The 24,664-nt window shown below is 40.9% G+C and overlaps 2 protein-coding genes across 8 annotated transcripts in view; one reads left to right on the top strand and one right to left on the bottom strand.

Moving 5' to 3' along the window:
- OSBPL9 (oxysterol binding protein like 9) overlaps nucleotides 1-3,335 on the top strand; it is an 89,652-nt gene extending 86,317 nt beyond the window's left edge. For 3 of the 6 annotated variants that reach the window (XM_008061432.2, XM_021714131.1, XM_021714128.1), the window contains 4 exons: nucleotides 150-228; nucleotides 1,071-1,162; nucleotides 2,208-2,343; nucleotides 2,582-3,273. In XM_008061432.2, coding sequence (XP_008059623.1) covers nucleotides 150-228; nucleotides 1,071-1,162; nucleotides 2,208-2,343; nucleotides 2,582-2,656 — 382 coding nt within the window. In that variant the 3' untranslated portion in view covers nucleotides 2,657-3,273. Of the gene's footprint in view, nucleotides 1-149; nucleotides 229-1,070; nucleotides 1,163-2,207; nucleotides 2,344-2,581 lie in introns of all 6 variants that reach the window. The other 3 variants (XM_021714132.1, XM_021714129.1, XM_021714130.1) reach the window with 2 other exon arrangements.
- A 991-nt stretch (nucleotides 3,336-4,326) lies between these two features.
- The window catches only part of NRDC (nardilysin convertase), a 44,913-nt gene continuing 24,575 nt past the window's right edge, over nucleotides 4,327-24,664 (bottom strand). Inside the window, exons 13-27 of one of the 2 annotated variants that reach the window (XM_008061431.2) lie at nucleotides 24,482-24,568; nucleotides 21,713-21,832; nucleotides 20,348-20,399; nucleotides 18,628-18,778; nucleotides 14,721-14,848; nucleotides 12,561-12,723; nucleotides 10,606-10,637; nucleotides 10,246-10,384; nucleotides 7,472-7,519; nucleotides 7,126-7,178; nucleotides 6,678-6,761; nucleotides 6,067-6,157; nucleotides 5,713-5,829; nucleotides 4,683-4,772; nucleotides 4,327-4,556 (exon numbers count right to left, since the gene is read on the bottom strand). In XM_008061431.2, coding sequence (XP_008059622.1) covers nucleotides 4,362-4,556; nucleotides 4,683-4,772; nucleotides 5,713-5,829; nucleotides 6,067-6,157; nucleotides 6,678-6,761; nucleotides 7,126-7,178; nucleotides 7,472-7,519; nucleotides 10,246-10,384; nucleotides 10,606-10,637; nucleotides 12,561-12,723; nucleotides 14,721-14,848; nucleotides 18,628-18,778; nucleotides 20,348-20,399; nucleotides 21,713-21,832; nucleotides 24,482-24,568 — 1,550 coding nt within the window. In that variant the 3' untranslated portion in view covers nucleotides 4,327-4,361. Of the gene's footprint in view, nucleotides 4,557-4,678; nucleotides 4,773-5,712; nucleotides 5,830-6,066; nucleotides 6,158-6,677; nucleotides 6,762-7,125; nucleotides 7,179-7,471; nucleotides 7,520-10,245; nucleotides 10,385-10,605; nucleotides 10,638-12,560; nucleotides 12,724-14,720; nucleotides 14,849-18,627; nucleotides 18,779-20,347; nucleotides 20,400-21,712; nucleotides 21,833-24,481; nucleotides 24,569-24,664 lie in introns of both variants that reach the window. The other variant, XM_021714127.1, reaches the window with a different exon arrangement.

The following is a 24,664-nucleotide window of genomic DNA, read 5'->3' as shown; positions in this document are numbered from 1 at the left end:
CCTGTTCAGAACCCTCATTCTTATAGCCAAGCTGCTTTTGCCAAAGACTTCACGGTTGCTCTTCTGTGTTCCACTCTGTGTCGCCACCGACCAGACTCTTGGGTAATTTTCAACTTCAGACTAACACATATGTTTCCTTTTCTGTCCAGTTCTCCAAATGACAAGAAGTCTTTTTGCTCAGTTGAAGGGGAATGGAATGGTGTAATGTATGCAAAACATGCAACTGGGGTAAGAACCTGTATTTTGCAACTTGTTTCAGGTGACATTGAATTCTAGCCTATCCCTTATTTTGGCTTCCTTCCCCTGAACTTTGACCACTGAGGCCAGCTCTGACATCATCTCCTCAGGGCAAGCCTTTTCTTTCCTTCCCACACCTCCCTAGGGGTACAGGTAGGAGAATGACTCACTTACCTCTTTGCTCTTAAAACACCTGAGAATAATGTAAGTAAAACACTGCTTGGCACAGCAAGAACCCAGAGAGTGTTATGTATGTCACTAGGATAGCTGGTATGTTTATAAAACAAAGTGCTAAACTAATTTGTATACGTGTTTGTATACACATACAGTTTAAGTTTTTGTAAAACAAAATGTATTGACTGCCTGGCACTAGGGATACAGAAATGGGTAAGGCAGTCCTTGCCTTCGAGGAACATGTACTCTTTGGCACCGCCCAATCAAGTGTTCTCATGGAGCAAGGGAGCAAGATGGTAAGAAATTAACAGGAGCCAGTGAACTATGTTTTGAACTTAGTTCAAAATTTGAAATGTGAAAAGCACTTTCACAGTGTGCTTAACATTAAGATTCATTGTTTATGGGTCTGGTTCCCCAAGAGGTTATATCCTTAGCATGGAGCCCACGGCCGTATTGAATTTTTGAATTGAGCCTCTAGATTTAAGATACATAACTTTATTGTAGGCTAGAAACTGCATATGAAACTCATTGTCTACATCATTAGTATATATGGGATTTGGTTATTAGATCTGTTCATTGTAGTCTTCTGGGAAGAGTTGACTTTTCCTCCTAGAACTGTTTGAATAATAAAATATCCAACTACTACTTCTGTTTTCTAGGAAAATACAGTCTTTGTAGATACCAAGAAGTTGCCTATAATCAAAAAGAAAGTGAGGAAGTTGGAAGATCAGAATGAGTATGAATCCCGTAGGTAAGGTGACATCGTAATGAGAACTATTGCTGTAGTGCTTACACTGATGCCTAGGCACAGGCAGGGGGTGGGGTTTTGGAGACAGCATAGCAGAGCACAAGAGTACAGACCAAGTTTGAATGCCTGGGATCATATGTCAGAGCCACCACTTGCTAGCCTTTTGACCAAGGACAGTATGTTACCTAACCTCGCTGCCTCCCTTCCTGAAATGAGAATAAAGGCCTTGAGAGGAAGCCACATTTTAAACCTTAAGCCTCTGCAGTTTAACCTCTTGATCCTTATTCTCTCCATTCATACTGTTCTCCAAGATCGCATTTTATTTGTTTGTTTATTCATTTATTTTTGAGCCCGAGTCTCACTCTGTTGCCCATGCTGGAGGGCAGTGGCATGCTCCCGACCACTGCAGCCTCTACCTGCTGGGCTCTGGCGATCTTCCACCTCAGCCTTCCAAGTAGCTGGAACTAGAGGAGTGCACCTCCATGCCCAGCTAATTTTTTGATTCATTGTAGAGATGCAGTCTCACCAAGTTGCCTAGGCTAGTCTCGAACCCGTGGGCTCAGGTAGTCCTCTCACCTTGGCCTCCCAAAGTGCTGGGATTCTTGGCTTGAGCTACCTCAAGACCGCATTTTAAATCTAAGGAAATTTTTCTGAAATCAGACTTCTCAGCTTCACTGATCTGAACCTTTCAGTTTACAGTAAGGTACACTCAAGTCCTGGAGAGATGCACTGGTTCCTTCAAAGTTGCATAGCAAGTTAGAGGTAGAGCCAGAAGTAGAAAACCTGGTCTCAGCCTCCACTGTTTTTTCTCCTTATTGCCCTTACCATATATCAAGCTGCCCATCTGTTCTTTGACAACTGGCAGTAGAGTCTTCTGGGCCCGATTCTCTGTTGTTTACTCTAGTGGCCTGGTACTAGCTTAAGGAGATTCAGTCTGTGAACTACAGCACTTCAAGCCATTTGACTTATATTGTTATATTACATTTATAGGTGGTTCTAGGCTTTTATTTTCAAGATTGCCAGCTCCTCTTTTTCTTTTTTTTTTTAGCCTTTGGAAGGATGTCACTTTCAACTTAAAAATCAGAGACATTGATGCTGCAACTGAAGCAAAGCACAGGCTTGAAGAAAGACAAAGAGCAGAAGCCCGAGAAAGGAAGGAGAAGGAAATTCAGTGGGAGACGAGGGTAAGCTTGCGTGCTCCAGCCTCCCAAGTCCCATTCCCCCGTCCCCTGAGCAATAACGCATTCATCCATTTCAGTAAGTGTTGAAGAAGCGATGTGCCAAACACTGTTTATGAACAAGACATTCCCTGGTCCCTACTTGAAATTCACTTCAGAACACTGAGGGGAGAAGACATGAAATAAGTATATTATAGAAGTCCAAAGCAAAAGTGTAACTAAATTCTCCCCTTTTCTCTTGCAGTTATTTCACGAAGATGGAGAATGTTGGGTTTATGATGAACCATTACTGAAACGTCTTGGTGCTGCCAAGCATTAGGTTGGAAAATACTAAGTTTACATCGATGACCAGGGCAGTAGGCATAATTCCGCAACAAACAATCTTCCTTTGGGAGAACCTGTTCGCTCCCTTCTTATTACAGTGGTTCCTATCTCAGGGATACTGGACTTTCTGACGCAGATGAACAATTAAAGCAGGAAAAGCTTCCCTTTTTTCCTCTGTGGCAGTTGCAATTTGGACTTCAGTCCTGAGAAAAACTTCAGGTTTTGAAAATAAGATGTCTGCTCCTTTTCCAAACCCCATGCGTTGAAAAGCATTTATAAATTCAAGTCTCAAACTCTGCACTCTAGTACTGCTGTTAAGAGATACAACTTCTCTGTTTCTTAGATCATTCATATAATCTTGGGTTATATGTATACATACATAAATACACACACACACACACACATACATATATATACACATACATACACACAAATAAGCCCAGTGACAGATTTTTCATAAATACCGCTTACTGTAAATATGTGTTCTTCTGAGTTGTTTTAGAATATTAGCGCAATATATTAAAATCAAGTGTTAGAAATATTTCATGGTCTTACCTATAATAACTTTTATTTTGTAATTGAACTATTATTAAATTGTACCTAAACCTGAAATAGTTTAATTATACTTAGTGCTTCTTAAGGCTTCATAAAGTAATTTTTCCAACTTTTTTTTTTAATGTGCTTATTTTATTATCTTTATGGTTAAACTTGGGAGCTAATTATTTGCCAACCTTGAATGCAGAGCTAGCTTTTCAAAGGGACACCTAAGACAACGGAGGAGCCATCATTCTCACTCTGCCTGCTGTTCCCCAGTTTTCACTGAACTCATGTCACACATTAGGGCTGAAAATATTTTATGCAAAAATAATTTATTGCCTTAGAGAGTTTCAAAAGAGTGTATTTTTAGATCCCCACCACACAATGAAACAAAATATAATAAAACAAATGCCACAGCAGCAAATGGTTCATTCTGAAGGGAAATACAGAACTATCTTTATTTAAAAATACATCCAAAAAAAAAAGCAGGTATTAGTACTATTAGTACCTAGCATTTAGGTACTAATACTAATACCCGCATTTAGTTACTTAACACCGGTTACATAGGGCCTTTCAAGATCTGGATTCTCAGCCTGAGAGGACACAGGCCAGGGCTTCTCAAACTGCTGCTGTAAGCTTTTTGATCACACTTGGCCCACCTGCTAATTGAGCCCAAAATGCCAGTCCAGGGCAAGGAAAATGACACATCCATGAGCAGGGATGAGCCACCAATCACGCCACCCCTCTCCCCCAAAAGGGTGGCATGGGCACCGGGTCCCAGGAGAATCTCATTACAGACACAGAGCACCTGAGGCCATCTGGTTGACCCCACGGGCCCAGTGGCAGAAGGAGACAGGGCCAGAAGCAGGAGTGGACTGTGGAGATGCCCTCAGTCGCCACCCGTGCCACCCAGGGATCGGTCTGTGTCTCCGCATAGGGATCTGAAAAAACTCGAGGCAAGAGTCTCAACCAGAGATTCTCTCTTTGCCAGCTCCTACAATAACCGAGGGTTTGTTAGTCTCAACAGAGAAGGGATAAAAAGTAAACCAAACTCTATGATGCCAGTGCAAAAATTCAATGGAAGCCCTAAAGCAGTAGTGTGATTCCATAAAATACAAACACATTTTTAAATACACTTTGCTTCAGGCCATCAAGACTGCAGTTTATTTGACTATTTTATGGTAAGGGAGAAGGTTGAGTGTTGATGTGAAAGCCCTGATATCAGCAATGGGGATGACAGAATCTGCCAGCAGAGGAGAGGTTGGCAGGTAGGTTAGCTGCATCGCTTCACAAGAATTTGCATCCTCACGAGAAGGCGTTCCATCCTCTTCCAGCTCATGTTTCCCATAACCAACAACCTGAAAGAGGTCAGAGACGCAAGGTAAGAAAGAAGCTGACCAGATTTGGGGTTTAGGGTCTCTGACAACAGCCTGAACTCAGTAATGACAGCCCTAGAAAGGATGGATGGAGTTAACTGTACTCACATGAACACTAAGCGTTTTACTTCCCGGTCCTCTGTGAGCCTTGAACCAGCTGACCAGGTCTGATTTTGAGAATGACTTCAGTGCTTCGATCTTAAGGGGAAGGGAAGGCAGGAAAGAAGGATGTGTAAGAAGAAAGGTAGCTCTTAAACGTAACCCCCCGCCAGGCATCCTTGGACCTGCTTAGCATCTGAGGACTTCATTTTATTCTTCCCAGAGAAGCATGAAGATGAAGCTGTGACACACCTTCATGTTTTATAGGAATAATCTATGTTGGCAGATAAGCAAGAGAGGTTAGCAGATGCTGCAACTACAGCTGAATACCATACACTGAGCTCAACACCCCCACGACTCCTTAGCGTCACTTTCTAGTTATGTAGTAACTGCATATTCCAGCTTGAGAAAGATAGCAGGTACTGAAACAAGTAAACTTACCTGTCTTGCTTCTACTAAGGAAACGAGTGCCCTAAAGTGAGCTAGGCTGAAGCTTCTGTTAAATAGTCTCTGCCTTCCAGAGCAATGATGTCCTCTGGTAATTCACTGTGTAAGGTTATATATTATCCAAGGTAGCACTGGATTGCAGGATCCAGAGCTCTTTTTCATATATTTTACTGCTGTGGGCTAGAAGCTGTCACAAGACTTGGACCCAGGATAATGAACTCCATATTCATGTAGAACAGTTTTCAATTTTCTTTAAATAGCATAACCCTTTTTTCTCCTCCACAGGATCTTGCAAACTTCAACATATAACACAGAAATGGACCTGCTCTGATTGGAATTGGTGGTTATGGGAAAGGAGGTGCTAAGGTTAGCACTGAGCTCACATGGCCACCTAAGGGGCTAGGGGCTAGGGGCTAGAGAGGCAAGTCTGAAAACTCGAGATTTAGTCAAGAAATAGGCAAGTAACCAGGCCAGGATGAGCATCCCAGGTTTCCCTTCCACACAATACTGGTTTTCTTGGACCTGTGGCTCCTGTGGAGTTGGGAGCCTTCGCCAGTTTGTCTAGGCTGACCTGCTCTGAAAAATGTGTTACCTCATGGGCAAGGCGGTCAAAGAGATACTGCTGTGTCACCACTTCATTCCAGTTCCTATCCACCTCCTCCCCAAGGTGGGTATCTTCACACTCCTTAAGCTTGATCAGGGCTGTAACCTGTTCCCACCAAAAAGAAAGATGCTCAGGCCCAGCATCACACCAGTTCCCCAGAACACACTTGGGATGAATCCTGCCAGCATGACAGGGAGGGATGAAGTTAGGGGGACATTATGGTCAGATTAAGGTGGGGCTGCAAAACTCAAAAACTGGCCAGCACTGTTAAGACCAGTGACTGGTGTCTTGAGGGCTTGGATGGATCAAAGGCCAAAAGACCATGCTGGCACAGTCAGTCACCTGGGTGTTAAATGCATCTTCAGTGAGGTTCTCAATCTTCTCCTCAAAGCTAGAAAGAAACTCTTCGATCTTCTTATCAACAACTTCAGAACTGAAACAAAACACCTCTAATTAAAAGTTTTCAGAGACCTGGTCTCAGGTGGAAGGCAAAGGAATTAAGACTAAGACACAGTTTCAGGAAAAAAGGGGGAGCTAAAGTTTTTTCCCCAAGCCTCAGAACTCCACCTTAAGTTGAGGGAAGGAAAAGAATGGAGAACATTCCCCACTCCTCCACTTCAGCCTAATTTCTTGGTATCCTCCTAATGAAGCAGTCACAATCATGTTTGACCATTCCAAAGCTGAGAACTAACAGGTTCCAGCATGAACTGTTTCCAGCCTTTCTTGCCCTTGTGCTGCCTGAAGAAACATTGGCAGATCCTATAGGACCACTGGAGCCACTGATCAGTTATCGATCAAGCCACCTGTAATCCCCACCCCTACCCCCCTTGACTAAATAGAACAAACTATGCTTGGTCAGAGCTGCCTGAGGTTCAAGAAAGCACATTTCACATCCCCCAACTCTCCATGTCCACAGTAAGAGGTTAAACCCATCAATTCACTTGCTTACTCACTTGTACTTGGTTGCCTGAGTCCCCACAGTAACAGAGAATCCTAGAATCCCAGAAGTGTTTCTACAGGTAGGGTAGACATGGTACCTACAGCCAGAATGAAAAGTATATATATATGTGTGTGTATATGAGTTCAGGTGGTTACCTGGACCCTGACCTTAGAGGCTCTAGTTATGAAGAGGTCCAAGAAGTCCTGAAAGAGGACCCATAAATGTTAAGGTGTTTAATTCTCTCTTGAGTTGGAAACCACAAACAAGCTTTTTTTCTTGTCTTGAGACTTGACCAAACTGAAAACCTGATCATAGTCCAAGATGCAAATAACAAGTTCAGGCAAGTAGGTATTACTCTAAGGCATGGAAGGACCAAAGATCTCTGAGAGGCCACTCAGTAGGGATATGGAATAAACCTCAGGCTGCAAAGTAAGCCCCAGGCCCTATGCCAGCAGACTTACCCAAGGGTCTGCTTGGTTCGAAGGAAGTCAAAACAAGGCTCTTCCATGTGCATCTATAATTCAAGGTACAATGCATCAGCTTGGCTCCCAGCAGAGAAACTTTCATTTCTTCCCCTATACATATTCATATAGCTCCTAAGTCCAGCCTCCCTTAGTGCCTTTCTCCTAAACAGCTCAGGCCCCTTGTTGATGCTTATACTGAGTGAGAATAGTAAATGACCATTTCACCTTCCAATCACAGGTCTCTAACTACCCCAAGTGTCTAGCCCTGCCCCCAGGCAGAAAAGGCCAGATCCCACAGTGGTTCAGAGGCCCCTGAACACCTCGCTCTCCTTTATACACTTACCACAAGCAGCTCCATAAGAGTGTATTCTCTTAGACTCCTGGTACCTGACTGGAAGGAGAAGGAAGTCAGACCAACTGAATATCCAATGACGCAGAGCATAACCCTTTGCATTCAGATGTCCCCTCTGAGAGGACATTGTAAATCTAGCAAGCCACTCAGATGTTCCCTCTCAGGGGACATAAAGAGACTGCTGGTTATTATAAAGGATGAACTTATACCAGCACAAATTTTTCAAAGATGTATGTTTCCTTGAAGTTTTCCATTCAAACTGCATGAAAAAGCAAATAAAGAGATGGAATATATACTGAAATACACATATTTAAAAATCAGCCTGCGTTACGTAGAATGAGAGTGTGTGAAGTGCTTTCATGTGGTGCACAGACTGGACAATAAATTACATAATATTAATAAAAGAGGAAGAAAACAAGACTGTATTGTGTACTCAAATAGAAAAATACCAGGTGGAAGATGTCAAACGTTATTGTACAACATGTATCAATGAACCCGCAATGCATGTTTGGTGACTGTCTGACATTACCACACATCAGAAAACTGTAAGATATAAAATTCTAATTGCTTTGACATAAATAAGTTCTTCAATGTCCAAAATTCCATTATAAACCAAATATCATTACAATAAAATAGTCTGGTTCCAATACTGAAGTGATTAGCTTTTCACTATTTCATAAAGTGCAGTCGAGCTGCTGCTGGTAGGTCATCCACGAAATGTCTCCAAGTGCAAAGGGCAATCCAGTTATTCTTGCCAATCATTTATTCAGGTAGCATCACTACTCTCTTCCCCCAAGAGAGCGCATCATACTTTCACTTTGTTTACATATCTGCCTTCTACCAGATAGAAAGCCTGTGAAGATAGAAATCATGCGTGATCATTTGTCTTCCCAGCACTAGCATAGAACTGCAAGTGCAAATGGAGGTGAGTTCAATAATCCCTGACCTGCTGCTCCTGCCTAGACAACCTAGAAGGCCAGATAAACACATGCTAGAATCAAGTGCCTGCAGTTCAAGGCTCTAAAGAGGACAGCAGGAAACGCTTGGGGGTCCTGAAGAGGATCTGGATCTACTTCTCAAGTGGAAAGAAAATGAATAGGAGCTTCTGAATCCACACACAGGGACCCAAACCAGTTAACACAACAACAACAAAAAACCTAACAGGAGGAAACAAACCACACTGTGGGACCATGTCCCAGCTGCCCTGGAGCCTGGAAAGATGATGCAGTCAGAATAAAGGAGGACAGGAGGCTAAGAAACAAGGATGTTGCCAGTACATCCCAGAGTCTTACAGGTTCCTCTGACACAGACTCATCTCACTTCCTTTCCACTTCACCAGAAGAAGAGGCCAAAGCCTGTGTGCCTGCAAGCCCTGATTCAGCCGCACTGAGAATTCCTGTTTCTCTAAAAGGGCTGCAAAATGCCAGTCAAAAGCTTGTTTCAATGATCTATACAAAATGCTCTCTGTGAGGAGGGATATGGTTTCCTAAAAGAAGGAGTCTGTATTAGAAGCTAGTGCTGAGAGGTGTCTAATGGAAAACACTTCCAGACATATTCTTACAATATTAAATTCTGCCTAAAACTGGAAAAGCACTCTTGTCTCTGGCTTGTGAGCAGTCAGAGGCACTGGAAATATGGACTGGGCTAAGCGGGGCCAGGCCATACCATTTATGGTTTGGGACTTGGTAGACACAACCTAGAAAAGAGCACAGGTTGGAATGCTATAGCCAGGAGACAGGCTCCACAGAGAAGGTGGTCCTCGAGGAAGGAACCAAAATTTATCAGTCTAGTTCCAGAACTGCTATGGCTCCTGAATTAAAGGATTCATTAAGAAGACTTGGACAAAGCTCAACTTCATAAAGAAAGATGGCCATAACACCAGGCAGTTGAATTTGCTGCTGACAACCAGACCAGGACAATGTCAGGATAAAGCTCAGACTTGGGGCCAGAAACACAATAAACAGACAAAGATGATGATAATAAGCCCATCCCCCCAAAGCCCAAACCAGAAGTCTTCACAAGGTCTAAGAAAGTGAATTCCTTATGCAGGGAATCCAGGAGTTTGGGAAGTCAGAAATCAGGCTGGACAGATACAGGTTTAGGGAAGATCCCCAGTCCCAGAAGTGAGTGGGACTAACCACAGGTTGAAGCAGGCCATGGACTAATTGAGTTTGTTGCAAAACACTTCCTTAATGGAAATTATGGAAAGAATAGAAACTGAGACAGAAGGAATAAATTTGAGACACAACTGATATGACCTCAGGAAGTAAGGGACTCTAAGCCTTGGATTTGTCATTCATGAAATAGAGGTGATAAATCCTTTCTCTCAGGTACTTTAAATCTTTTATGACTCTGGTAGTCATTCTGTTTGCTATATATTGATTGCTTGGCTATGTTTACTTTTGTCTCCTTTTCAAAATTGTCCTTTATCAAATGTCCTTCTGCTGCTTAGGGGTCTATCAGGGGAAAATGTAGGAATTTGCAGCCACACTTCAGTCTCTGTTCCTCTAGATTGGTTGTTAGGTGATTAATGAAGCAATACCTCACTGTCATTGAAAAAAGATCCATTTTAGCAACAGGAACAATTTTTAAATGTAGTTTCTTCAAGAGGACAAATGGTCCCAAGCATAAAACTACAGAGGTAACTATAAAAGGGTCTTGAAGGTCACTGGTTCATTCATTCCCAGGTACTTGACCTTCCACCAGGCTTTAGTACCCTAAAGGTACTTGGCCATGAGGGTGGCTGTACAATGGGACTGACTGACCTGGTAGTACACAGTGACTTCAGAGTTGGCATCACCCTTGTTTAGAGCTTTCACTTTGCATAGGTGGTGACCACCGGGCAGCTCGACCACCTGGAACTGCACAGGCATCTCCTGCTCCAGAGGCATAAAGTTTAGTTTGCTGCAAAAGAATAAGATGGGTCACCGAGGTACCCAAAACCCACAAAGAAGCAGGCAGCCTTTCCACAGTCCCTTTTGAATTACTTTCTTTATACCAGCCTCAAGAAAATCTACAAGTAGTATTTCAACTGTGGGTTTAACAATAACTAAGTTGTGGCTCAATGCCCACCTGGCTGGTAAGAATACATAATCCCCAAAGAGAAAATTCCAACTGATACTTACTCAACAACATATTTCAGGAAATCCATAGATTCCTAGGAGGCAAAAGACAAGAAAATAACTCTACTAGGTCCTCTTGACATTAATTTCACCCAGATTCAAGTATCAATGTTGTAACCATAGACATAGTTTGTCACCCAAAAGCTGGACAAGTTATTCATTGATTGGGCAAAGCATTCCCTGATTTAATATTGATTATGTTTGCTGAAGACTAAGCAGCTCTTAGCTGAACAGCTCCACTCCTGGCTCCCCTTGGCACTCTTTTCACCCATATGCCTTTCCGAACTGGATCAAACGTAACTGTTCAGTGTCAATTTACCCAGCTAGGCTGTAGCCTTTAAGACAATTGTGACTACATTTTGGAAACCTGGGCCCATTGACACAGGGCTTGAATACTAAGTGAATACATCCTCTTCCCCTCTCAAGATTTCTGTTTTCTTATCTGTAAAATGAGGGCTAAGTGAGGGAGATGAGCCGTTTTCTAAAGTGGTTTCCACTGAGGGCTCATTCATGGTACTAAATACTCTGGACCAAAAGCACCTGCCTGGAGCTCTCACTGTGCTCAGAGAAACAGGCAGCTATTCCTTCTCTTCCCTCTGTGGTTTGAGATTAAAATTCTTTCTGTGGGCAAGACAGAAACGAAAATTGGTTTTGGGGCTGGGGATAAATACAGAGAGGAAGGGGAAGATAGCAGCCACAATCTCAAGAGTGACCATTTATATTTTCTAGCTAAGGGCCAGTCCTGGGAAACCGAGAGGCCACAGAGGAAGATAGTCAACAGCCAACCCATTTAGGGAGGGAGTGCTGACCAAGCTCTCTTGCCTGGAAGAGGCCTCAGTCAGGCACCATGCCCACAGGCATGTCCAGCTCAATAAGTATAAGAACAAACTCCTCATATGCTCCCAATCCTACCACTGTTCCTGCTCCACCAACCCACTGCTACAACAAGAAACGTGAGCATCACTCTAGGCTCCACCCTCCCTCTTACCTCCACATCCACTTAGTCATTGGGTTGTGGCCATTTTCTACCTCATTGTTTCTTAAGCACTTCTTTTTCATTTATTTGGCCTAACCTCAAGATTCAATGTTTTTCACTTCAACTATTTTATTGTAGAGACAAGGTCTTGCCAAGTTGCCTGGGCTGGTCTCAAATCCACGGGCTCAGACAATCCATTCGCCTCGGCCTCCCAAAGTGCTAGGATTACAGGTTGAGTCACCAAGCCCGGCCTTCAATGTTTTTCACTTCAACTATAAAACATAGTTTATTATCTTAACCATTTTAAGATGTGTATAGTTCAATAACATTAACTATAATTACACTAATATGCTACAGATTTCAGAACTTTTTCATCTTGCAAAACCAAAATTCTGAACCCATTAAACAATTCCCCTCCCCCTTGCCTCTGGAAACCACCACTCTACTTTCTGTTTCTATGAATTTGACTACCTTGGCTACCTCTTATAAGTGAGCTCATATTTCACTTCAACTTTTACAACTTCCTCCTAACTGGTCTCTCTGGATATTTCTTAACTACAAATCCTCTTAAATGCTTCAATGGCTCTCCATTTGCTATAGGATAAAGCCCTAGCTCCTTAGCTTGACATAACTGTTCTGACTATGTATGAATACATGTATACATCCCTCACTGTTCCTCTCCTCCCACTTTAATCACTACATTAAACTGTTTATGGTTTCCACATACAATCTTCAATAAACATAACCAATACTATAGATACCAAAACCCATTCACTCAAAGTTCTGGTCTATTACCAGCAGTATTCTTCATAAAAACAAAGTTGCCCATCATCAGAGGGAACAGGTTCCTTCCTAAACAGAATATGACAATGTTGACCTGCCAAAACTATAGCGTTTCCCCTTCAGGGAAGAACTGATGCAATTCCAGAGTTCACAACTGCATTCAGACCTGGCCTACAGCAACAGAGCACCTCATACTCACTGTGCTTGTGACATTCCCTTGTACCAGGCCCTCAACAAAGAGCTGGGATTTGAACTCTTTGACAAAGCTCAGCAGAGACTCAAGGGAAAGACCATCCATCAAAGCCTGATACTTGTCAATCATAGACCAACGGGCATATTCCAAGATTAAAAGTCGCACATCTCTGTACAGAAGGCAGGAAAAGAAAATCAAAGTTTTGTTGTAAGAAATGAATCTTGAGAATAAAGAAATATTTGGTGAGTTTCTACAGATCATGTGTTTCTAAAGAGAGACCATTTAATTCACAACTTAAGATGGGGAAACAATGTTATATGCACCAAAGAGTACTTAAAATTGCACACACAAACCTTTAAATATATTTACTTGTCAATACAAAACACACTTATCTGTCTCAGTTGCAGAGTAAAATATGTCACATAAGTTGCCATATGGGTCAAGTTTTTTCAATCATATACCAATTTAAAATTGTTACTATTTTGGTTTGAAATCTCAATGACATTTTATTAATCACTAGAGGCCACCTTTATGGATATCTACTACTGCAGTGACAACACAGCATAGGTAATGGCTCTGCTTCAGAATCAGATTAATTCCACCCACCATACCTACAATCCCACCCCCACTACTGTAAGCTGTTTGAACTTGGCAAGTCTAATGTCTATGACCCAATATCTTCATTTGTAAAATAAACGAAGTAATTTGTAAAGCAAGAGAAGTAACAGAGTTTTGGTTAGAATTAAATGGATAAATACACACACACACACACACACACACACACACACACACGTTCTTGGATCTTACACATAAATCTTCAATAAACAAAGTTTTTTTTGAGTTGCAGTCTCACTCTGTTGCCTAGGCTAGAAGGCTAGAGTGCAGTGGCATGCTCACAGCAACCCAGCATCAACCTGCTGGGCTTTGGTGATCCTTCTGCCTCAGCCTTTCAAGTAGCCACACAATACCACACAGGCACACAATAACACACCTGGCTAATGTTTGATTTATTGTAGAGACAAGGTCTTGCCAAGTTGCCTGGGCTAGTCTCAAACCCATGGGCTCAGACAATCCATTCCCTTCAGCCTCCCAAAGTGCTAGGATTACAGGTTGAGTCACCAAGCCCAGCCTACAAAGTATTATTATTCTATCAAATTTTAATAAAGTAAAAAGTAGTATTTAATAAAGTAGTATTTTAAAAAATAAGATTAAGTGTATTTATTGGATACACAGGGGTATTCAGGGGTTACTAGATAATCAAGGCTATTCGTTACCATATCAATGCTTACAGATAACTCTCCTTTCCAATTTGTATTTAGTTATTAGTTTTTGTAACTTTGTGATCAGATTATCAGTTATCACTTGCCTGGTTCTTAGTCCTGTCTTCCCCTGCTTTCTAACTCTGGTAGTTGAGGGCTCATTATAACTACGTCAAAAGCAGGGCCTCTATATGAGGTTGTGATATTCACTATTAACAGATGCCCAGAGCAAAGAGAGTAAGTAGGGGCTTGCAGTCATATGCACAAAGAGCTGGGTCTGCTCAGTCAACTTTTCCCTCCCTGCCACAAAGGCGCTATCTGCTGACAAAGGTACATCAAATTGGTACTTTTATTCTGACTCAAACAAAAGTATTCTTTAGGCTATCATTAGCTCTATACTAAAGTGGTGAGAACAGACTATTGGAAGGTCCGGGCGGGGGGGTTGTCGCTAAGCAGAAGGTGTAAGCATCATCAAATAGACTGTTCAGATGCCTTTTTTTTCCTCTTCTGGAACCTTGCCTGAATTCTGACTAGTTAAGGTTGCTAATAGTGACATGTTAAGCAATTTAACTCAGTCATTAATCGCCAACACACTAAGATCACCAGCAAACAATTCTGGGCTACAAAAAAAGCCAGCACTTCTTAACTATTATTTGATTACAATGATTGGAAAAAAACAACCTTCTTTACTTTTAATTTAAGTACAGTAGGCTGCTTTCAGTCTTACTCACAGACAGCAACTTAAACTGCATTTAGAAATTCTATAACTGGGTTCCTAAACCACAGCACAATTCACACATGCCTGAAAACTAGCCCTGAAGCTATAGCCTCATCCCCAACACCAATCCCCTAGGGTGGCAAATACTTTCAGGCCCTAAAAACATAAGCTGATCCCGTTTATACCCACTTGGCCAGAGTCTCAGGCTTGATGAGGATGTTAAAATAGGTCTTCTTCAACTGCTCCGTTATCATTGTGAAGACAGCTGGTGTGGAAGTGAACTCAGTTAAGTAATCAATAATGAGCTGAAATAGTAGCTGAAATGAAAAGAAAGGAGCATTTTAAGTGGGGAAGCATAGAAATCCATTATGTTCTGGGGGGGTATGTTTCTCTTTGGTTTTCGCCAGGTCCCAGCACAGTACTAGGCATTACGAAGAACATGAGAGAAGAACGAAGGACTCAAAAGATATCTTCAGGGGCCAAAATCCTCAATTGTCAAACTTGGAGCAATGATTCTTTTCTTTATTGTTTTCATGGGTATTCTCAAACATGTTTTTCTTCTAAATGAATTTCAAAATAAATTCGTCAGCCGGGCTTGATGGCTCAGCCTGTAATCCCGTGCCTTTGGGAGGCTGAGGTGAGTGAATTGCCTGAGCCCGTGGGTTGGAGACCTGCCTAGGCAACTTGGCGAGACCTCATCTCTACAATAAATCAAAAATTAGCCGGGCGTGGTAGCGCACGCCTGTAGTTCCAGCTACTTGGAAGGCTGAGGTGAAAGGATTGCCGGAGCCCAGCAGGTCGAGGCTGCGGTGGCTGGGAGTGGCCACTGCACTCCAGTCTGGGCGGCAGAGTGAGACTCCAACTCAAACAAACAAACAAACAAAAGAGCCGGGTGTGGTAGCGCACGCCTGTAGTTCCAGCTACTTGGAAGGCTGAGGCAGAAGGATTGCCGGAGCCCAGCAGGTCGAGGCTGCGGTGGCCGGAAGCGGCCACTGCACTCCAGTGTGGGCGAAAGAGTGAGACTCCAACTCAAAAAAATAAATAAATAAATAAATTCATCCAGTATCCCCACACCCCAAAATGTGACTATAATTAGATGGACATTATATTTATATATTAATTCTGGAAGCAATGACAATTTTATGATATCAAGCTCTCCTATCCAGAAACACGATGTGTCTCTATTTCAAGTCTTTTTTATATGCTTCAATAAGATTTATAGTTTTTCTTTAGCTAGCTAGGTCCTATACTTTTCCTATTTATTCCTAGGTATTTTATTGTTTTTCTTAATATTGTAAATGTAATATTTGTTTCCCTTCCTTCCTTTTTTTTCTTTCTTTTTTTTCTTGGTTTAAGAGAAAGGGTCTCACTATGCTGTCCAGGCTAAATTTGAACCCCTAAGCTCAAGTGATCCTTCCACCTCAATCTCCTGAGTAGCTGGCCCTACAGGCACATGTCACCACACATAACTTCCACCCATTGCTACTATATTTTTTTTAAAAAGCCAGTGATTTTGATATACTGGTCTTCTGATCATTTGTATCACATCTAATTTTTATTTTAGTTTTAGTAGTATCTTAAGTTTTCAAAGAATACAGACATCACCTACAAAGGAAAATATTTTTTCCTTTCCAAAGAAATGTTTTATTTCATTTTTTTGGTTATATTATAATAGCCAGAATCTCTAAAACAATAATAATAATACAGGTGATCATAGGTTATCCTTGGCTTGTTCCTGGCTTCAACAGTCATCATTTTATCAGCTAATATAACACTTGCTGTTCTAGTTTTTAATTAAGGTTTTCATAGTGTTTAAGTAATTTCCCTCCACTTCTATTTATTAGGAATGCCAACTCAAATTTACCAAATCATTTTTCAGTAATTATCAATACATTCATATAGTGATTCTCTTTTGGATTTGTATTATACTGAGTCATGCTCATCAACTTCCTAACAGTGAACAACCCTAGCATTCCTGGTATGTTGTCATGTTGAATTATTCTTTTTACTATGATGGATTTAATTTGCAAATTTTTGGGAAATTTGCATCTATATTCTATTGGTGAAATTGACCTCTACTTTTCTATACATATGTTCTACCAGGTTTTAATATTAAAGCTAGGTAAACCTACTAAAATGAAAACATAAAATACTTTCCTATGGCTTTTGTTTTTAAAAAGCTGTCCAGGTAATTAAAAATATACCTTCCAAATAACAACCACTGTATTTGGCTTTAATCTGTTTGGATCTTAAGCTACTATATTTAGGCTTACAAAAGCAAAATATTCCATAGTGTCTCTTTCTAAAACCAATCTTTGCTCCCTGGGGAGATTGAGAAGGGAGAGCCATAAAGGCAAGAGCTATACTATTCTCTCAAGTTTTTGCCAAGATCGGAGCTACTACCTCCTAGCACAAGTCTAACTTCTGGCAAGTCCTTTCCTCTAAAAGTTTTCTTGTATAGACCCATTTCCCCAAACCTTACTAAAATAATATATATTCTACCCAAGAAAACTAGATATGAAATTTGCTGTTAGGCATATTACTTTATCTGGTATTTAATGATCTGACTCTCCTAGCTAGCAACCCAAATTATTTTTTCCTCTGCCTATGAAGTTTTTGACAAAGGGGCACCGGAACACATTCCTTCCCAAGAGATAAGTAATGACATAAGATCCTGTTTTCAAAAGGCTCATAAACATAGAAGGGAAATAAGACACACATACTTGAGGAGGGAGTATAAGAGAAATAGGGGCACAAGCATTTGAGATCTACTCTATGTCAGGCAATATGCCAGGTCTTTTAAATGTTATTGTTGGCTGGGCTCAGTGGCTCAGCCTGCAATCTCAGTGCTTTGGGAGGCCGAGGTGAGTGGATTGCCTGAGCCCGCGGGTTCAAGACCCGCTCCTCATCTCTACAATAAATCAAAAATTAACTGGGCGCCGTAGCGCACGCCTGTAATTCCGGCTACTCAGAAGGGTGAGGCGGAAGGATTGCTGGAGCCCAGCAGGTCGAGGCAACGGTGGCTGGGAGCATGCCACTGCAATCTCGTCTGGGTGACGGAGTGAGACTCCAACTCAAGAAAAAGAAAAAAAAATGTTATAAAAAATTGTATATTTATTCTTTATAATAGAAAACACTCCCTATTGGATGCAATACACCTACTGAGACACTTTTTCCACTGCTCAAAAGTTTTTGAACTCATCAGTTTTGATACCTTTTAGTGCTTTACTGTTTTTTGTTTCACCTCTTCCACAATGGCAAAACGTCTCCCTTTGAGGACTTTTTTCATCCAGGGAAACAAAAAACAGTCACTTAGGGTGAGACTGAGAGAATAAGGCGAGTAGAGAACAGGAGTCATGCCGTTTTGGGTCAAAAACTGCTGAGCCCTCCACACAGCGTGGGCAAGTGTGCTCGTAGATCACCCATCATGAAATGGGCTAATACATTATTGAACGAATCTCCAAAAAAATTAACTGAAGCTGAACACAGCCTCTTACAGTGCTAGCTGGTACCCTGATGACAATGGGTTCCTAGAATGCTTGGAAGCTTGTACTACAAGGGGCTCACCCTCCAAAAAGTAATTTTGTTTTGTTCTGTTTTTTTGGTGACCCCTTATATGGTGAGAAAATTAAATCAATCCTAAATGTTAGTGTTGGCTGCAGAGAAATGACAGTAAAAAAGTAAAATCAAGCTAAAGCATGAGCTGTGTTGTATGCATTACCAGTAATTAATGAAATATATGTTGTTCTTACGCACAAAGTTAGAATAACTGTCATTTTCCAAGAACACTCATGATAATCCACATTAACAGACATTTCTGGGTAGGGGGCTAGGATTCAGTAATTACTTACTGGGTACAATGTTCAGTATTTAAGGAATGGGTTACCTGAGACCCAATCCTACCACTACACAGTATGTTCATGTAACAAACATGCATGTGTACCCCTGAACCTAAAATAAAAATGGAAAAACAAAAACACATGTATTTCTATGTACAGCAACTCATGCACAAACTTCCATGCCTGGTGCTATGGGCAACAAACAAACATGGTATTTTTAACATACTCTATGAGGAAAGCTGAGTACTTGTACTTACAGGTAGTTTGTGGTTGAATCCTTTCACTCGAATAATTAAACCATGTTCTCCAGCTACCAGTTTATACTCCAGCTGTGCCACATCTGCTTCATAAGCTGGTTCCGCAAGATTATGGGTAAGGATATTGACAAAGATGTCAAAGAGGACCACACTAAGAAGTATAGAATCAAATGACATCATTAATTGGCAAGAAAGATATAAACAAATTAGATTTGCTTCAATTTAGAGTAAGAAGCTTCATTTTTAGAAAAGTGTTCATCCCCTTACTCAGAACATAAAACTGTACACTAATTTAGTTTCAAAAATATAGCCAGACACAATGACTCATGCCTATAATCCCATCACTTTGAAAGGTGGAGACAATAAGCCTGCATGATGAGCCCAGGGGTTCAAGACCAGCCTGGGCAACTTAGTAAGACCTCATCTCTACAATAAATCAAAAAATTAGCCAAGCATGGTGGTGTGTGCCTATGGTTCCAGCCACTTGGAAGGATAAAGTAGAAGGATTACTTGGTCCAGCAGGTTGAGGCTGAAGTGGCTGTGTGTGTGTGTGTGTGTGTGTGTGTGTGTGTGTGTGTGTGTGTGTGTGTGTACATTTTTTCCAGCTTACTCAAGACTCAGTTTCATAGACACATTAGAGAACTGCTATCTTCAGCAGTGCTTCCCAGTTTTTTTCATGTTATACACACATAGCAAATGATAATATTGGCCGGGCTTGGTAGCTCAGTCTGTAATCCCAGCACTTTGGGAGGCCAAGGTGAGTGGATTGCCTGAGCCCGCGGGTTCCAGACCAGCCCAGGCAACTTGGCGAGACCTCATCTCTACAATAAATCAAAAATTAGCCAGGCATGGTAGCATGTGCCTGTAGTTCTGGCTACTTGGAAGGCTGAGGCGGACGGATAGCTGGAGCCCAGCAGATCCACGCTGGGGTGGCCGTGAGTGTGCCACTGTACTCCAGCCTGGGAAACAAAGTGAGGCTCCTGGGAAACAAAGTGAGACTCCAACTCAAAAAAAAAAAAAAGAAAAAGAAAATTATAATATTTATACTGTACAAATAGAGTAGATGGAATGGGCGTTACAGACCACTGGTATAAAAGCTCTAGCTACCCTCCAGGCACAGGCTTTCTGGCTGACAAGCTTAAAATATGAGGTAAGGGAAGAGGACAATGTATTTTTAGAGTGAGTATTAATACATTTTAGTGCTGTTGTCATTTCAAGTTGGATTTTATAGTCAAGTGGCAAAGAAAAGATATGTACTAACATTTCCTAAGCCCCTCTTATGATTCAGATACATTTTAGGCTCTCTGACCTCTCATAATTTGCTAAGAACAGGCAACCCCCTTGGGTCCCCTCCCACTGTGGAAGTTTTTCTGTCCTCTCAATAAATTCTGCCTCTTAAAAATACAGGATCAACAGATCCGCCAGTATCATTATAGACTGGGCACTAACACAAACTGATCTTTAAGGAATGTTCCCAATCCAGTAGCTCTATGGCTAGTCTACACTATCAGCATACTTTACATATGGGTGCTGGTAATGGAGCAGCCACAGCTTCACTTGAACATTTAGTGTCAATACAAACAACTTGGAGCACAGAAAGAATACACAAATCAGCAACATAGTTGCTGTGCTGGTAGGGAAAATGATACCATGATTCAGAATGAAACAAATAAAATTTTTCAAATAAAAAAATTTTCCAGAAAAGAGGACAAATACTTACTTTGCTGCAGACTTCTGTATCAAAGGTGAGATCAGATGGAAACGTATATATGCTAAAAGAAAAAAGATCATAGATAAAATATACATCTGACATTTTCCCATAATTTTTTTAAATTCTGAAACTACAAATCCTTAAACCCCTATTACATCTTTTTTTTTTTTTGAGCCAGAATCTCTGTTGCCTAGGCTGGAGTACAGTGGCATGCTCACAGCCACCACAGCCTCGACCTGCTGAGCTCAGGTGATCCTTCTGCCTCAGTCTTCCAAGTAGATGAAACCACAGGAATGTGCCATTATGCCCAGTTGAATTTTTTTTAAATTTATTGTAGAGATGAGGTCTCGCCATGTTGCTCAGGCTGATCTTGAGCCCCTGAGTTCAGGTAATCCTCTCACTTCCACCTCCCACAGTGCTGGGATTATAGGTGTGAGCCAGTGCACCTGCCACATTATTCTTTTTTTTTGAGTTGGAGTCTCACTCTGTCGCCCAGACTGGAGTGCAGTGGCATGCTCTCGGCCACAGCAGCCTCGACCTGATGGACTCTGGCGATCCTTCCACCTCGGCCTTCCAAGTAGCCGGAACTACAGGTGTGTGCTACCACGCCCAGCTTATTTTTGACTTATTGTAGAGACAAGGTCTCGCCCAGTTGCCTGGGTGGGTCTCGAACCAATGGGCTCAGGCAATCCACTCGCTTTGGCCTCCCAAAGTGCTAGGATTACAGGCTGAGCCACCAAGCCCAGTCCACATTATTCTTAAGAGTCTTTAAAAAGTAACATTTACCATTCCAAATAGTGTGTCCCAGAAGGCACACTTTAATCTATGGGGAGACCAGATACATAGACAGATACAGAGTGACCTATGAATACTCATGTTTATTAGTAACTTCAGTTCAGGAAAACGTTTAGAGGTATACATGTTAAGAACATCAAGAGAATAACCCCAATGTTCACAAAAAGTACAGAATAGGCTTTCCAAGGAAGATGAATAAGAAGCTGAATAAGAATATTTTTAGAAACTCTTTTAAGCCATTCAAAAAAAATTGTGGAAACACTTTCCCAATAAACTCAAGAATACCACAGAGCTATAGTATAGTTGTATTTGAGTGAGGATATAGGTTAAATGGCATACAACAGCACCCAGCCTATTACTCCCAGTTGCTTCAGTAAGTTCCCGTGCCACGCACAAGAACAGAACATAAAAAAGCAACAGAGTTAGGGTCACAACATTACAGATAAGGACTTTAGAGTCTTATTCAAGATAGCTAACTAAGAGGCATCCAGCACTAGCCACCTCCACAAAGAAGGAACAAAACAGCAAGTAGAAACACTGGAATTCAGCAGGGAAGTAATAGGGAGGGCAACATTTTACCTTTGGGAATTTTGAATTTGTTGTCTTTCTTATACCACAGGCAGCCTTGTGGAGTATTCACAACCTTAACAGGGTATTCTGTTTCAGGGCAATCAAAAGCTTTCAACATAAAGTCGGTCGCTAACAAAAGAAAAGAGCAATATATTCATTCAGTTCTTTCAACAGGATTCCCAGTAATCTGTCACTGGCTTCAGAAGTCTAATAACTTTTCTTTGTGGAAAAAGATAAGCTTAATTCAAATACCAGAGTAAAATAAAGTAGTAGAACAATACTGAAAGGAAAACCATCTTGGCCTTAAAGTAAATGAACTCTGAGGATCTGTAATTTCCCAAGAGTTGACTCTAACTTCTACACATTCTGCTTCATTCCCCTTTTCAAATAACATTTTAACTGTGGCTGTATAAATCAGTTTATAAGTCAATCCATTTCTTGAATGAGAATGCTTTTCACCAACCTTATGCTTTATGGACATTTGCAAGGTTACAAAATAGTTCTGCTCAAACAAAGCCAAACTTGTCCTTTCAGTTAACTGAAACAATTGTTGCATCAACATATAGGTGAGAGCTAATTTTTTAAATGAGAATAAAAGTACTTGCTGTATTTATTTTTTAAACTGGGTTGTTTTACTTAAATTCAAGATATGGAACTAAATTGTCTAAAATATTTACTACTTATTTAAAAAGTCTTTTTTTCTTGAGGTGAGAGTCTCATAACATAAAATTAACTCCTTTAAAGTAAACAACTCAGGGGCATAGTACACTCAGATTGTTGCACAACCACAACTTCTATCTAGTTTCAAATCACCTTTATCACCCCACAAGGAAACCTCCTACTAATTAAGGAGTTGTTCCTCATTACCCAGGCCACTCAGCCCTAGCAACCATCAATCTGTGTTATGTCTGTATGGGTTTACCTATTCTGCATATTTCAGATAAATGGAGTTAGATAATATGTGATCTTTTGCGTCTCATTTCTTTCACTTAGCATGATGTTTGCAAGGTTTATCCACATTACAGTATGTAAGTAACAAAATTTCATTTTTTTAATGACTAAGTCATATCCTAAAGTATGTATATACCACAATTTGTTTACCCAAGTCATCCACTGACGAACATATGGGCTGTTTCTATCTTTCAGTATTGTGAGTAGTGCTGTATCAACATGTACACTTAAAGGGGGACCCAAAATAAACCGGAATTGATTTATAAAAACCGTATATTTATTCTTACATTTAAATTTCAGTCACCTTCAAAGTACTTTCTGTTTGACGCACTACACCTATGGAGACACTTTTTCTGCTGCTCAAAATAGTTTTTGAACTCGTCAATTTTGATGCCTTTTAGTGTTTCTGTTTTTTGTTTCACCACTTCCACATCGGCAAAATGTTTCCCTTTGAGGACTTTTTTCATCCAGGAAAACAAAAAAAAGTCACTCGGGTTGAGACTGAATAGGGAGCGGGGACATGACGGTCATGCCATTTTTTGGTCAAAAACTGCTGAACGCCGGGCTCGGTGGCTCAGCCTGTAATCCCGCACCTTTGGGAGGCTGAGGTGAGTGGATTGCCTGAGCCTGCGGGTTCGATACCTGCCTGGGCAGCGAGACCTCATCTCTACAATAAATCAAAAAATCAGCCGAGCGTGGTAGTGCATGCCTATAATTCCGGCTACTTGGAAGGCTGAGGCGGAAGGATTGCCGGAGCCCAGCAGATGGAAGCTGCGGTGGCCAGGAGCTGCCACTGCACTCCAGTCTGGGCGACAGAGTGAGACTCCAACTCAAAAAAAAAACAAAAACAAAAACAAAAAAACTGCTGAACACGCGTGATATGGGCAGGTGTGCTCATAAATCACCCATCATGAAATGAGCAAATGAACTGAAAGAATCTCCAAAAAAAATTCACTGAAGATAAATGCAGCCTCTCAACAACACTAGCTGGTACACTGATGCTGATGGGTTCCTAGAACACTTATCTAGTGGGGGAAATCTGTACTACAAGAAGCTTGCCCTCCCCAAAAAAATAATGCTAGTTTTTTTTTTTTGGTCCCCCTTGAATTTGTTTGAGTACCTGTTTTCAATTATTTGGGGGTATAGATTTAGTGGAATTGCTAGGAAATATGGTGTTTTGAGTAAATTATAATTACAAACAACTCTAAAACCTTTGACCTAGGATCAGTGGCTTTCATTTTTTTACTGCAACTCACAGAAATATTTTCCACTGCAAGCTGGTAGATAGGCAAGTACATACATATACGCCTATCTAGAACAAAAGCTCTAGAAATAACACTCTATATGCAATGAAATGTTTTGCTATTTTCTATTTCAAGTGATTATTTTAATGCTTTCACAGCTCATTACACTGACCTCCAACTCATTACACTGATTTTACAAACTTTTAATGGGTTGCCACATGCAGTTTGAAAAGTAATAGAACAACCTGAGAAGATAATGACAATCCCTAAGGAGACTGATGTGAAAGGATCAACTATGCTGTATAAAAAATATATAAATTTCAAAGTCCTAAGATCTGTAGTTAAGCCCTAGTTCCTCCATTCACCAACTGAATATTCTTGCACAAGTTGCTTTGGTTTTTTGAGCCTCAGTTTTCTCATTTGGAAAAGCAAGAAAATAGTAATACCCACCCTAGAATGTTATTGAGAATCTCAAATATAAATTCATATGACACTTTGTAAACATGGTGTACTATACAGGTGCTATTTGTTTTCCTTATTAGTACACGGATGGATTATATATAACAAATGCTATTTTACTAACCTATGTACTTGTTTTCAGCTGGAAGATGAAGATCTGGATTTAATTCAAAATTACTCTTCCATTGCTTTGCCCAAGAGTTTTCAATATCTATAAAGAGGAAAAACAAACTGATGTAATAAACAATGCAATGTTCAGAATTATCTTAACAACAAACCAGTCATCAACTAGCCTTCACAAATCAAT

Source organism: Carlito syrichta, unplaced genomic scaffold, assembly GCF_000164805.1.
Source record: "Carlito syrichta isolate Samal-C Ts95f unplaced genomic scaffold, Tarsius_syrichta-2.0.1 Scaffold305250, whole genome shotgun sequence".
In the NCBI taxonomy this organism is placed as follows: domain Eukaryota; kingdom Metazoa; phylum Chordata; class Mammalia; order Primates; family Tarsiidae; genus Carlito; species Carlito syrichta.
This window is presented reverse-complemented; position numbering and strand designations above follow the sequence as displayed.